We start from the raw sequence: 14,139 nt of genomic DNA, 5'->3' as shown, positions 1-14,139 counted from the left end.
TGATTTTTAATATATTCACAGGGTTGTACAACCATGGTCACTATCTGATTTTGGAACATTTTAATTACCCCAAGAAAACCATTACCCCTTCCTAATCAACCCTAGAAGAACATTTCCCTCTCTTCCTAACGCCAGGCAATGACTTATCTTTTTGTCTCTATGGATTGGCCTTTTGCGGATATTTCATATAAACAGAATCATACAATATGTGGTTCTTTGTGTCTGGCTTCTTTCACTTTGCATAAATATTTTCAAGGCCCATCCATATTGTAGCATGTATCAGTACTCTATTACTTTTTATGGTTGAAAAGTATTCCATTATATAGATATATCACATTTTACTTATGAATCCATCAGCTGATAGAATTTGGATAGCTTCCATTTCTGGCTATTATAAATAATGCTGAAATTCACATATAAGGTTTCAGGGGACATATTTTTAATTCCCTTGGCTATATATCAAGAAGGAGCAACACTGCTGGTTCATGACAACACAATGTTTAATATTCTGAGGAACTGTCTAGCTGTTTTCTAAAGTGGTTGCACCATTTTATATTCCCACCATCAGTGAATGAGGGTTACAATTTCTCCACATCTGTACCAACATTTGTTAGTCTGCCATTTTTAACTTTAGCCATCTTCATGCCTGTCTACATCTTTTTTAACAGAAGAAAAATAATTTAGTGAATGTTCAACATGTAAGGTATTTCATCCATGGTTTAATTACATGTTTTTACTTTAAGACTACCCCAAAAGTTTGACTATTGCAGAAAAATTAAGAAAAGGGAAGGGAAAAAAGAAAATAGGAAGAAAGTAGAAAAGAAGAAAAAGAAGAGAGACAAGTGGTACATGCTGCCTAGTAAAACATTACCTCATTGGTTTTGTCCTTAGTGCTGTCTTCAGACTTTCTATAGTTTTACTTCTCTCTTCTTCCTCTTCCTTCTCTAAGCCAGCAGAGATTTTCTCTATGCAAAGAAAATTATAAAGTAACTTCTTTAAATTATGTGTTTTAATTATGGCACAAGCAAAACAAGCCCACAGATCACATGTTACTATCACTTTTAATACAAACAATTAAGTGAGACTATGACTAAGATTTACTATAAGCCAGCATGTAGAGCAAAAGCACCAAGAATTCCACAGAATCATTCTCTCTACTACAAGTTAGTTCTTTTGAATTTAAATAAAGTTTTAAGAAAGTGTTGAGAAATCTTAGTAGAGATTGTTTTCCAAGTACTTATATAACTATTCTATAACTACACTCTGATGAAGATATTACTATTTATACTTGATAGAAACATTAGACATGTAGTTAAATATAACATTCTGACAATGAAATATTATCACACTATCAAACAGAGGCAGGCAGCAATCTTCCCATGCTCTCTCTCATTCCTCAGCCCAAAAGTGTAATCTTTTACACTTTCTGTTACAACAAATTAGTTTTAAGAAGAATGATTAAATTCAACTTGACATAAAGATAGACAATTCCTTCAGAGTAAATGCTTAAGTTTTAGAAATGATTCAACATCATTTGGAAATCAGGGTATAGAGAGAGTGTGTGTGTGTGTGTGTTCTCTTCCTACCCAGGACTAGAGCAGTACTTTTCTTTTTTTTTTTCCTCATTTATATTTATTAGTTGGAGGCAGAGCAGTACTTTTCAAACTTTAACAAGGATACAAATTTCCTGGGGAAGCTTGTTAAAATGCGGGTCCTGACTTGGCATATCTGAGGTGAAGCCAAAGATGCTGAGCTCCTGATGGAGCTGATGCTGCAGTCTGTAGACCTCACTTCAAAGAGGAAGGCCCTAGGAAGCAGATCTCAGCTGATATCACAAAGTCATGAATGCTGGTAAGATTCACAGACTTGTTAAAAAGTTGTTTTCATTCCTTTTACCTCATGGTCACCTACGTGTACTAAAAGTTGTTGTTGAGTCACTAGGTGGTGTCCAGTTCTTTGCAACCCTATGAACTTTAGCCCACCAGGCTCCTCTGTCCATGGAATTCTCCAGGCAAGAATACTGGAGTAAGTTGCCATTTCCTCCTCCAGGAGATCTTCCTGACCCAGGTATCGAACCCGCATCTTCTGCATTGGCAGGTGAATTCTTTTATCCCTGAGCCACCAGGGAAGCCTGGTACTAAAAGCATCCCAAGGCTTAAGGCCCTAGGTGCCTCCACCCACAGAACCACAGGTCCCTTGCCTTCTTCCTACTTTTAACATGTGCTTGTCCAGTCTCAGTGTTTCTACCTGTTACCTATTCTGATAAAACGCATGGTTGGGAAACAGACTGGGATATTGAAGAAAACATTTGGCTCTTATTCCTATGTCTCAATGATACAGTCTCTCCCTTTCTTTCAGGACCACACATCATCAAGGGGTGACTTTACTTAATTTTTTCACGTTCACAGTATAAGCGTTAGGTAACTAAATGTTAACTAAAACCTAAATTTGACTTCACACTTAGGAGGGTAAAGCTCAAAGCAAACATATATCAGTATCATTCACAGCAACTGAAATAAATATCAGTAAAGTCTTGTTTTTTATAGTTGAATTATTTCTGCTAAAGCTGTCCTCTTGCTACAGATGTGCCCTGACATCTGTCACCAGAGGATGGCAGGGGAAGAGGCTGTGTGTGCAAAGAGCCAATGAATTTCTTCATGGCTCCGTGAGACCCATATCCTGGAAAATTTAGCACAAATCCAGCCAAGAACGTTTAATCTCCTGTGGCACAGCTGAATTTGTTTAGACTCTCAAGCAATCACTTTGAATCCACAGTCCAGGATCAAAACTTTTATGAACATCACTTCTTGTCCCTAAGCTTAGTCACCCAAACCTCCCAAATTAAAGACTAAATACATTTCTTATTGTGGTTCATTAATACCAAATAAAGATGCACATATTTATCCTTTTAACAATCTTGGGGAAGGGGGAAGCTCCAAATAAAGGCAGACTACATTAAGTCTCTCCCTAGAGGAGCTGGGAGTTTTATGAAAAGAAATTTAAATTAGAATTTCCTTTCCCAATATAAGAACTATTACTTTCCTCTCAAAACAGAAGACATTATCCTCTTTTCTGTGTGTAGTACAATTAGAGTTGAATCTAAGACTGTTTATTGTATTGAGAAAATCGATTCTATGTAGATGAAGCTGATATTCTAAAATGACTTTTCAAAATAAAATAATTTATATGAAGTCTCAAGTTTTCAAGCTTCACATTTATGAAGAAGTCTAAATTTGCAGTTTTTCACAGAAAAGGGGGATATGCTTACATTTCCTAAGATAACTGCTATGCCAAACAGCCAGGATGCACCTTGGCATACACTGGACAGGGCTGTGGTGGCCTCCTTGGGCGCGCTAACCACTTACTAAATCTCTGCTCATTTGAGGAGTGGGCAAAGGAGAGAGTGCGTCCTAGCAGAGGCTCCTGCTGGTCAAAGCTGCTGAGGTTTACACTGGAACATGCAGGGAGGAGAGAGATGTACAAACCAGGCACAGAAACCATCCCTGACTGGGAATGTCTGGAAGTAAGCTTTCACCGGTGTGAAATCAATAAGCCAACCTGCTAAGCACACAGAACTTCATCACCTCACATCCTTGCTCCCTGAGAGTACACGCAGAAGCCACACACCAAGAAAGTCCGGGCCCTTCTGGAACACGCTCTCCTTTTATTAAACTGTTTTTCACTCTTTAAAAGCCAACAGATCACTCAGGGGTCCTTTAAAGAACAAAGAATTCTTGTTACGAGGCTTCCATAAAGTAACTGCACTTGTTCCACAAAGGGCTTCACAGACCAGTAAGTGCTGTGGTTCTCAACTTGGACTATTTATCAGGCTCTGCAGATGCCTGTCCCACCTCAGAAAAGCTGGGAGGTGGGGCGTGGGTGGGATTTCCAGGCCTCTTCCACAGTGATAAAGGATTTTAAAAACCTAGTTAGTGACAGGCAAGCTGGAAAGGAGTCTTTGAGCTGATAGGCTTGACTGATAGGCTTAAATTCCAGCTCTACCACTTCCAAATGAGATGACCTTGGGCAAGGTAACCTTTATCTGAGTCTCGGACTCCTTATCTATAAGTAGCACTTAGAGCAGAGGGTGCTTGTAAGGATTTAAAACAGCATGTAGTGATGTGAGGGTGGGATATTTCAAAAGAACAGCATGTATACTATCTATGGTGAAACAGATCACCAGCCCAGGTGGGATGCATGAGACAAGTGCTCCGGCCTGGTGCACTGGGAAGACCCAGAGGAATCGGGTGGAGAGGGAGGTGGGAGGGGGGATCGGGATTGGGAATACATGTAAATCCATGGCTGATTCATATCAATGTATGACAAAACCCACTGGAAAAAAAAATAAATAAAAAAAAAATAAAATAAAATAAAACAGCATGTAAAGTGCCTGTTAGTCTGCCTGTCACATGACGCACACTCAATAGCAGCAGCCGCTACTGGTGCTGAAGACAATGGATGATGATGATGTGGATAAACACCCCTTCAACAATTCCCAAAGCAGAGCCAGACAGCTTGGCTGCCAAACCAGGAAAGGACCGGGAGGAGTCATGTGCCTTTCCAAGTCCCCAGGGATGATGTCTCAGAATTTCCGCTGTGAGGAATTCTCCAGAGAGGTTAGCAAGACCTCTAAGGAGGCGGTGGCCACTTAGGGTGAGAAAAACAAAACTCAGCAAAGGGTTTCTGGTCTCCTCAGACCTCCTTGCTCCTTTATAGATGCAGAAGTGTTGACGCCTCATTATTTCATCAATTGTTATAATGCCTTTACTCTTAACCCTGAAAAAGATGCTAGCTTTGTCCTTCAAGGAGCAGAAAAAAGCTTTGCTAGGTGTTTAATGCATTTGTTGTTGTTTAGTTGCTAAGTCCGACTCTTTGCAACCCCCCATGGAGCCCGCCAAGCTCCTCGGTCCTTCACTTTCTCCCAGTTTGCTCACACACATGTCCATAAAGAAGAGCAAAGTCACTAACATTTAAGGGCCTGGAGATACTCTTGGAGAGGGCTTTGGATTAGGAAGCAAGTATAATTGAAATGTAGATGATGTGTGAATGTAGCAAAAGGTTCTGGATGAAGGAAAAGGGAGGTTCTTGAAGAAGTGCTACAAACTGGCACATTGGGGACCTTCTAGCACAGGAAATAAGCCAGGCCAACTCCGGACAAGGCGTGGAGTAAGTCACTAAAGGACAGATTAACCAACTGCCCTAAAATGTGAAGAAAGGAAAAGACCCAGTTATTTAGTACTTCTCCACTCACAGAAGTGAATGCATTAACAAAGGAGCAACTTTCCACGTTAGACATCAAATAAGGCTGACTTAATTAGAAAGAGAGACAGCCTGCCTGACAGCTCTTTTTTTCCCCCTAACAGCCAAGAACAAGATTTCAGAAATAACCTTTACATGCAGGAAATGCAAATAGCTCTGTATTATTATTGCTCAGGCGGATGGAGAGAAAATCCCCGAAGGCCATCATAAGCCTCATGTTCTGTTAACACATTCATATGAATGCTGAGATCACCCTTTTCTCATCTTTGTGTCAGATGCCTGGTAGAAGGATTTGGTGGTTACTTTCTGTTCTTTTCTGCTGTGCTTTTAGAGAAACCCGTGGGGCAAAAGCTTATGCAGTTTCTTCTATAATTTATACAGCTCTGTTCACATGTACCAGGCTGTTTATTTTATTCATGATGTGACAGCAGAAGAAGCCTCATCAAAGGAAAAGCTAGAGAAGAGGAAGTTACGAAAAGTCAAGGCCTCTGAAAGTTTAGCAGAAGTGTGAATGATTCACATATTCTAGTCAGTTTTTAACTTTTTTAGCAGCAGCAAAATATTAGACAATCTAGAATGTTTGCTCTAAGTGATAAGAAATGAATTCTCCCCAAGGACTCTGGGGACAGGAGGAAAGGGAGAGGTAGAGAAAATACCATGGAAGTTGTCATCTGCTTGAATGGAATAAACTCAAAGTTGAACCTGACAGATACACTCTTAAAATCAGAAGTGTGCCCACAGAGGCAAAGACTGCTCTGCTGTGGGAAACCTCCAACTTCTATCAACATGGACAGGATTTAAGCTATTAAGACTCAAATGTTGATGATGTGTTTTCTGCTGTGTATCTTTGCTGATTCCTCAAGCAGCTCAAAACTCTGACATCGCAGAAATATCCATGTGACTGGAATGTGCAATTTTAGACATTGAGAACACCTTTTTAGCGATTACTAAATCAAAAATCCACCTACCAAAGATTTCCCAAGAACATCTCAGCATTATTACTATCATGCCTTTTCACTAAACCACCTATTTCGTGAACTTTTTAAAAATTATTTATAAGAGTAAAAGAATATTTTGGTACCCTATAAGACCAAGAACCCAAGAAAGCCCTCAGTTTTAAAAAACAGGGGAGGGGGAAGAGAACAGTGAAGGGATAATTTCATTGTACTATTTCTAAATGGTATTAACATTTAGAATGTTAGGTGTTGCCCTATCCAAGTTCCACATGATTGATAAGACCAGTTGCAAGTTAAAGCTGAACAGAAGCCAGATTTATGATTACATTTCCTCCAATAACATTAAATTCACTTATATTTTGGTATGTGCTGATTTTATGTAAAACATACTGGAAAATAATCATTTTGCCAAGTACCACTCCTGCCTCTCCTTTCTCCCCCAACACTGAACATTAGGAATGGACTTTGGAGTGAGAGTGATATTTGGTAGTTCTTACTTAAGTGAATTTGTTATGCAAATGCATGCTTTGCACTAAATTTCCATTTTAAACTGTGTCAGAGAACAGAAAGGATACCTACAGCAGCCATGGAATTGAGCTGATCAATGTAGAACTCAGGCCAACTTGTTGCTCCCTTGTTTTCTTCCTGGTCCTAAAGAGACAGAAGAGAAAAAAAAGTGATATACCACCAGATATACACAATGGTCACAAAAACATCTGACTTCCAGAGCTTCTAGACAATGGCCCACACAAACCATTAGAAGACACGGAGATGTAAGATATTTGTCTTATCATGTTGGCTTTAGATCACCAGACTGTCCCTTTGACCAGGGTGGTATTCCTGATGCAATCTCCACAGATAGTGCTGAAGTCAGAATTAGGTATGACAAAGGGCGTGTTTTCCAACCAGGAAGCAAGGGGAGATGAAATGAGAGCTTAGCCACACACAGTTATGATGCTGCTGTCTTCCTTCAGGGGAGCAGTGACATTGGGAAGGGGTCTGTGTATAATGCAAGGACAAAGGGCCTCTAGGTTCTGTGTGGCGCTAAAGACACTACTACTGCCAGATTACATGTCTGGATGAAACTCATAAAAGAGGGGAAGTTATCTTTAAAAATGACCGTGGGATTTGGCCAGTTGTTAACCAGACTTTGCAGTTGGTTTATTCAGGCTCCAGCAGATAGTAAATATTTTAAAGAAGGGTCTCATTTGATGTGACCAAAACTAGGTACTGCTTCAGATGAGGAGATAAAATAAAGCCCAACATCGCATGGAAGGCAACAAAATGAACACACATTAGTCCCAGGTCCAGCCCTTATGCCATGACAGCTTGTGAGTTTGCGAAAAAGTAATGGAAGAAATTATCTGAGCTGAAGAGAACTGAAAGCCAAGGAATTCAGGAACCCATTCCTAAATCGCTCCATCTTATAAACCAGGGTGACTTTAAGTCAGCACCAGAGTCCCTAGGGCGTCTGTGGATGGGAGATCTTTGTCAACGTGAACCCACACTTCCCCTCAGAATCAGGTGACTGGCTTCTGTCCCCTCAGAGCTTCACGTCCACTTGAAGATGGCCTTGTGGTGAGAGATTTCCATGCAAACCTGTATGGGTCTAAGTCATTTGTGTGACAAAACAAACATGAAGGGGAAAATTCCAGCTCTTCTCTAGCTTCACATTCAGAGAGCACCTTAGTACAGTTGACACCTCTTGTTTCCATGGAGAAGTGCTGGTCTAGGCACACAGAGCCGCACTGGACAATGAAGTAGCTACTACCACCTTACTGTGTCTGGATCCCCATTCTTGGAATAATGGCTTCAAGGCAGGGCTATTAATTTCAGTCCTGCACTTTACTTCAAAGAAAAGAAACAAACTTTCTCTAAACAAATCTTTCTAGGCAGGTCTACTGTGGTGAGATAAAAGAAACAATTTCAAAACTCTTCTTTAAGTAGTCACAAGAAGGGGGCAAAGTAACTGTTGCTCACAGTGCCTTAAAGGCTGGTAGTAACTGATATCCAAACTCAGGGAGTTGCATGAATTTCATCTGGAGATTGAACAAGCCAGATGACGGGGACAAAGGCTATAGCAGAGGCTTTGAAGTTGGACTGGATTTCACTTTCATGGCTTTTAAAAGCTAAGGAAATTTGATGAGTTTTTAGAACAGCCCTTGATTATTATTTAACATGTTAATAAAACAGCTACAATGGGAGTATAAATGCTGAACCCTTCTCTCCTCTTAAAATGATATATTGAAGTTAGCAAAACCCTACTGCTACCAAGGTATTCAGCAAGCCAAAACCCACAGTGATATTCAATGGTATTTGAACCTATAAAATGAAATAGAAGGCGCCAGATCTTTCTATTGCCTCAAACTAGGGCAAATTTCCAAAACTACAACAAAATCACGTCCCACGTCTGGGGTCCCATGACAGACTGTTGTAAGTTTAACATTCATGGTTACAGAAGAGAGATCATTTTAGAAGCTTAAGATTAATACACAGAGAAAACTCTTTATACTTTGAAAATGCTTTTAAAATAATGTAAATGGATTAACAGTAGATCTAGATTCTGCAGTCAAAATTAGGGGAAGAAAGCTTCATTTTTATTTTACATGCCTCAGTGCTGAGAAAATCAAACGAGCTAATGTATGTGAAAGCTTCTCGTAAAAATACGAAGTGTTATCACTATAAGCCCAGTAGGGTGATCCTCAGAGTCCTTCATTTTAGCGGTGCATCTTCAGTTTCCCCTGTGTGCTTCGCTGGTGCTCTACAGACGTGTGTGTGCTGTAGTAGCCAAGACAAACTCACACCTGTGAACCGAATCTCCCCCTCCTTTGTGTGGCTGCTGGAGTTTCCAGTGATACAGAGACACAGGCCAAAAGGAGCTGGATTTAATTTTTCTCCGAGGTCCCCTAAAGAGCATTGGACATGAAGACTTGCCAAAGGGGAGACTTTCTCCTAAGAAGTCCATGAAAGGGATCACTGATGGGAGGGTAACTCATAATATTTCTGGAAGGAAACTGAATCTTATGCATCACCAACCTCTAACACATACTATCCTTTGAGCCATCTGTTTTGGTTCTATAGACTTGTTCTAGAGAAACAAGTAGAAAAATACACAAGCCTGTACAAACTGTATCACTGCATTTGTAACGGAAGCAGCAGCAATATCCTAACACATACAGAGCTTCTTCCCATGCATCAAACACTGTGCTAAGCACTGCGATCTTCATTTAATCTACCCTGTGAGGGAGCTGTCATCACACTCATTTGGCTGAAGAGGAAACAGAGGCAAAGGGAGTACAGATGAGTTGCTAAAGGTCGTCCTGCTGGAAATTCAGAGGCAGTGAGAAGAATCATGACAACCTCTTTTCCTAAAACGAGACCTCAGATTAATCACAAGCAATACACGTTGAGTGCAAAGCTGCTCTTTCACTCTTCGCCACTTCACTGTAAAAGACTCAGATATGATTAGCAGATGAAAATGAGTTCACCTTTCCCTAAACCTTAGTGCTACTTTTTGCTACATTCAACATTTCTGAATATTATTCTAAGGTCTGATGTCTTACCCGGGCTACCTCTGAACCTTCTCTCCAGGCTTTCTGTGGGAACTCTTTTGCTTCTCTGTCAACACCTCATCTATCTTTATATCTGTGCATGCAGACAGTACTAAGAAGCTTTTCCCTAACCTGTTATCCTGTCTGTTATACACTGCATGCTACAGTCTGTCTTCATGGAGACTTCTCAAGAGCTGCTGAAGATGAGCCCATGGCACTGACCACCTATAGACACTGAAATTATAAACAAAACCATCCCTAAACGATATACATCTAACCCTACTTATGGCTACCTACTTCACTGATTCCATTAGAAATTTTCTAATGGAAAATAAGCAAAAATATGGCTTTCATTCTATTCTTTAAAAACACTGCTTTCCCCCTCTCTTTTAAAACAGATAGTAGGTAACTCTTAAAGACACTTAGAGAAGATTGTCCTATGCGAATACAAGTTGTAGCAATCACATTAAATGCTCTTTTTATTCCACATACAGAATGGATAATTCATATTAATATCCAGTTTTTTTCCTCTTGAAAACATAATAAGCATTTAAGTTATATGTCTATCTTTAGAAGGTCTATTAGATATTGAATTGGTATAAACATTTTATGTTCTTAAATTCTACACTGATAATTGCTTTCCGAGAATATTTGCAAAAATCACTTATATTCAGAGAGATGGTATGGTGGAAAAATGACCAGAGAGGCCATGCAAAGGTGAGATTCAAGAACTTACTTGTTGGTTTATTCAATTAGCACCTACCGCTAAGTTTGAAGATCTTCGGGTCTTGTTTTTCTTCTGTTTAAACTAAGAGGTGAGACTAGACTTTTCAAAGTACCTACAAGCTTTAAGATTCTACATGACTAACAGTGAGATGTTATGCGAAACATCATTTGTTACTATTAATATATTTAGAGTGCTCAATTTCTAAAGTCAATAATTTAAAAAAATTATGTTGTTCAGTGATTCAGTTAACCTTTAACTTGCAACAGCTACTTCCTTTCTAAGGTAATTAGAGCGGGAAAATCTCAACACTAATTATTTTATTATCTCTCTAATTCAACCCATCCTATTTCCTTAGTAGCTTGATAGGCATCAATAACTGTATTCATGGACAAAATTTCCTGCTGGATGGACACTCTGCCTTTGCTTTCAACCTGCACTGAATGCAGCTTTAACCTCTTTTCCCGGTTTTCCACTTTGCTCCTACAATCTCAAGTTCTAAACAAACGAACTCTTCGCTAGAAAAGGGAATTTGTACAGTGCAAAGGACCTTCAAGAACATTGAATTTTTTCTTTTTTCTTTATAAATTGGGCTCTAATCAACCAACTCATTTAAAAAGTAAAGAAATACATAGTCTATTTCTAACCTCACTTCATTTCCAACTGGCACATTTTTCACTCCATATCACTGGTCAGTGGCTACTAAAAATAAAAAAAATTCAAGAGCTCCTCCCCCATCCTCTTTAAATGCTCAACAGTGCATTTGCTTTTCTTAGTATCATTTTGCCCGTAAGAATAAAATTTGCATTATTTATTTGTTGACACTTCTGTCTTTCACTCCACTATCATCTCTTTTTCAATCCAAGCTAATTGTACTCCACTTCTATCACCATCGACAGACAGGCATTTGAATCCTCAAACACTCCCTAACTTAAACGACTTTTGGCAGGAAAGGTAAGTAATTTCTGTGTGTGACTCAGCTTTAGTTTCCTTTTCTGTAAAAGTGGTGCCTACCTCATAGGGTCACTCTAAGGGTTTAATAAGTTAATGAAAAAGTGAAAGTGAAAGTTGCTCAGTCGTGTCTGACTCTTTGCCACCACAAGGACTGTACAGTCCATGGAATTCTCCAGGCCAGAATACTGGAGTGGGCAGCTGTTCTCCAGGAAGCTCTTCTCCAGGAGATCTTCTCCAGGGAAAGATCTTCTCTAGGGATCTTCCCAACCCAGGGATTGAACCCCAGTTTCCCACATTGCAGATGGATTCTTGACCAGCTGAGCCACCAGGGAAGCCCAAGAATACTGGAGTGGGTAGCCTATCCCTTCTCCAGCGGGTCTTCCCAACCCAGGAATCAAACCGGGGTCTCCTGCGTTGCAGGCGGGTTCTTTAGCAGCTGAGCTACCAGGGAAGAGCTCTGGGAACCGGAGGCACAGAAATGTTCAACATATGTTAGCTAGGATGATGATGATACTGTTTCAGGTTCTCTAGCTATGGCCATTCTAAGTCCCTGTTACTAGGGCTACAAAAATTTCAGTTTCAACATAAATTTTGACAGTAATTGTTCACATTTAAAACACACACAGTCTTTGACTCTGTAAGTCTATTCAGGAATTTAGCCTATGATTACACTTGCACAGATACATATTACAAAGACTTGTTTCACTGCAGAACTGTTTAAATTAGCAAATAGAGTTAAGTATATGAAAGGGAAGTGGTTGAATAAACTACTTTGTAGCAGTAGCAAAGAATGAAGTAGAGTTGATCAAGTAGGGACTTCCCTGATGGTCCAGCAGTTAAAACTTCACTTTCCAACACATGAGGGTGTGGGTTCAATCCCTGGTCAGAGAGCTAAGATCCCACACACCTTGTGGACAAAAATAAAAAACCAAAACATAAAATATAAACAATATTGTAACAAATTCAATAAAGACTTTAAAAATGGTTCCCCATCCAAAAAAAACAAATCTTAAAAAAAAAAAAAAAAAAGACCAAGTATATTATGGAGGGAAAAGTGATTCAAAATATGATCTCCAATCTATAGAGAAAATATATACACTACACACAAACATTTCTGGAAATAGACATAATAAAGTGTAACAACGGCTACCCCTGGGTAGCAGGGTAGTAGAAAAAGTCTTTTATTTATAAACTTCTGTACAATTCACACTTTCATTTTACTAAGAACAAGGGCTATTTTCACAATTAAAATAGGAGTTCGAAAGCATCAGTTTGAAAGTTCTGTTGGGACAAGAGCTCTGCTTTTTCTAATGTTTTGTATTACATGAACTATATCTGGTCAAGACTGTGCAACATTTGGGGTGTGTCTGTTCTCCATCACCAGGGCACCCTTCTGCTCCCTGCAGAAAATTATTTTACAACATTTCTCTAATTATTTCTTCTTATTGGATTTTCTATTTCTATTAGCCCTAATATCAGCTACAGACAAAGAAATTGTGTGATCTGGGATAAGGGTTGTGTAGCTGAAACATGCTAACATGTTCTAAAATTTCCACACTTATTATGTTGCAATTTCTTGGTAGCATCAGAAGTCTTTAGTGATATAAGTGGGTCTCAAAGTGCAGCTTAAGTATTAAGTCTTATTGTAAAGAATATTTCTTTTGAAATTACCACAGGACAAATTTTTAATAGGATCAAGTAACAATATGTAAGAACTGGTATTGTTTTTTGTTTAAGATGCGCTTAGAAGGCCCAAAATAGGCTGTGCAAAGGTCAATCAATTGTAAAGGACACACTCTGTGGTTGTTCCCTAGACCACAAATCACAGACTGGAGCAAATGCACTTGGCCAACTACAGCCATAAATCTCCACTCAGTTACAAACCCATGAGGTTCTTGAATAATACTTGGTAGGAAAGAAAGACACTCACCATTTAGACTGGCTAAAAATCTTCTAGTGATACACAATAGTGCCATCAACTGAAAAACAGTAGCGCTATATAAAGGTTTAACTAAATGAATCTCAATAGCAGAAAGGTACTGCTTCATATGATACAAAGTAAACTTCATTCTGACAATGTTCATTATAGGACAAAGGCAACTAAATACTAATAAAACCTGTTCCACTTTTAAAGAAAATGCTATTAGAAAACATGTTCACTATGCTCATACAGGTTCAAGAAGTTCTATCCCTTGTTAATGATCAAAATAGTCACCTGTTGCATTGAATCGTCATTCCTATTCTGGATTTAATGGGCTCAGCCCCATAGACTAATCAATACAACAGTTGTTAAATAAATTCACTCTATACCTAGAATTTTTATAGAATTCTAGGCAGAAAGGTCCAGACAGGTCAAAATTTTATTCTTTAGGTGTGTCTCCATGGTGTGTGGCATCTATTAAACTCGAATGATAGGAAACAGATACCAATGTGGGTGAGAGGAAGAGCAGGTAGAATGGAAGAGGGGAAAATATTTTGTGGACAGCCTTGCTAATAACTTCTGCTATCTGGGTGAAGCACAAGCTGGAATCAAGATTGCCGGAAGAAATATCAATAACCTCAGATATGCAGATGACACCACCCTGATGGCAGAAAGGGAAGAGGAACTAAAGAGCCTCTTGATGAAGGTGAAAGAGGAGAGTGAAAAAGCTGGCTTAAAACTCAACATTCAAAAAACTAAGACCATGGCATACTG

The 14,139-nt window shown here is 39.2% G+C and overlaps 1 protein-coding gene across 1 annotated transcript in view; it reads right to left on the bottom strand.

Annotated features, from left to right (window-relative positions):
* DAAM1 (dishevelled associated activator of morphogenesis 1) overlaps positions 1–14,139 on the bottom strand; it is a 178,279-nt gene that overhangs the window by 47,935 nt on the left and 116,205 nt on the right. The window contains 3 exon segments of the mRNA XM_043472208.1: positions 872–950; positions 953–965; positions 6,795–6,866. Coding sequence (XP_043328143.1) covers positions 872–950; positions 953–965; positions 6,795–6,866 — 164 coding nt within the window.

Source organism: Cervus canadensis, chromosome 6 (genome assembly GCF_019320065.1).
Source record: "Cervus canadensis isolate Bull #8, Minnesota chromosome 6, ASM1932006v1, whole genome shotgun sequence".
Classification (NCBI taxonomy): Eukaryota; Metazoa; Chordata; class Mammalia; order Artiodactyla; family Cervidae; genus Cervus; species Cervus canadensis.
Note: the sequence above shows the minus strand (reverse complement) of the source record. Positions and strands in the feature narration are given on the sequence as shown.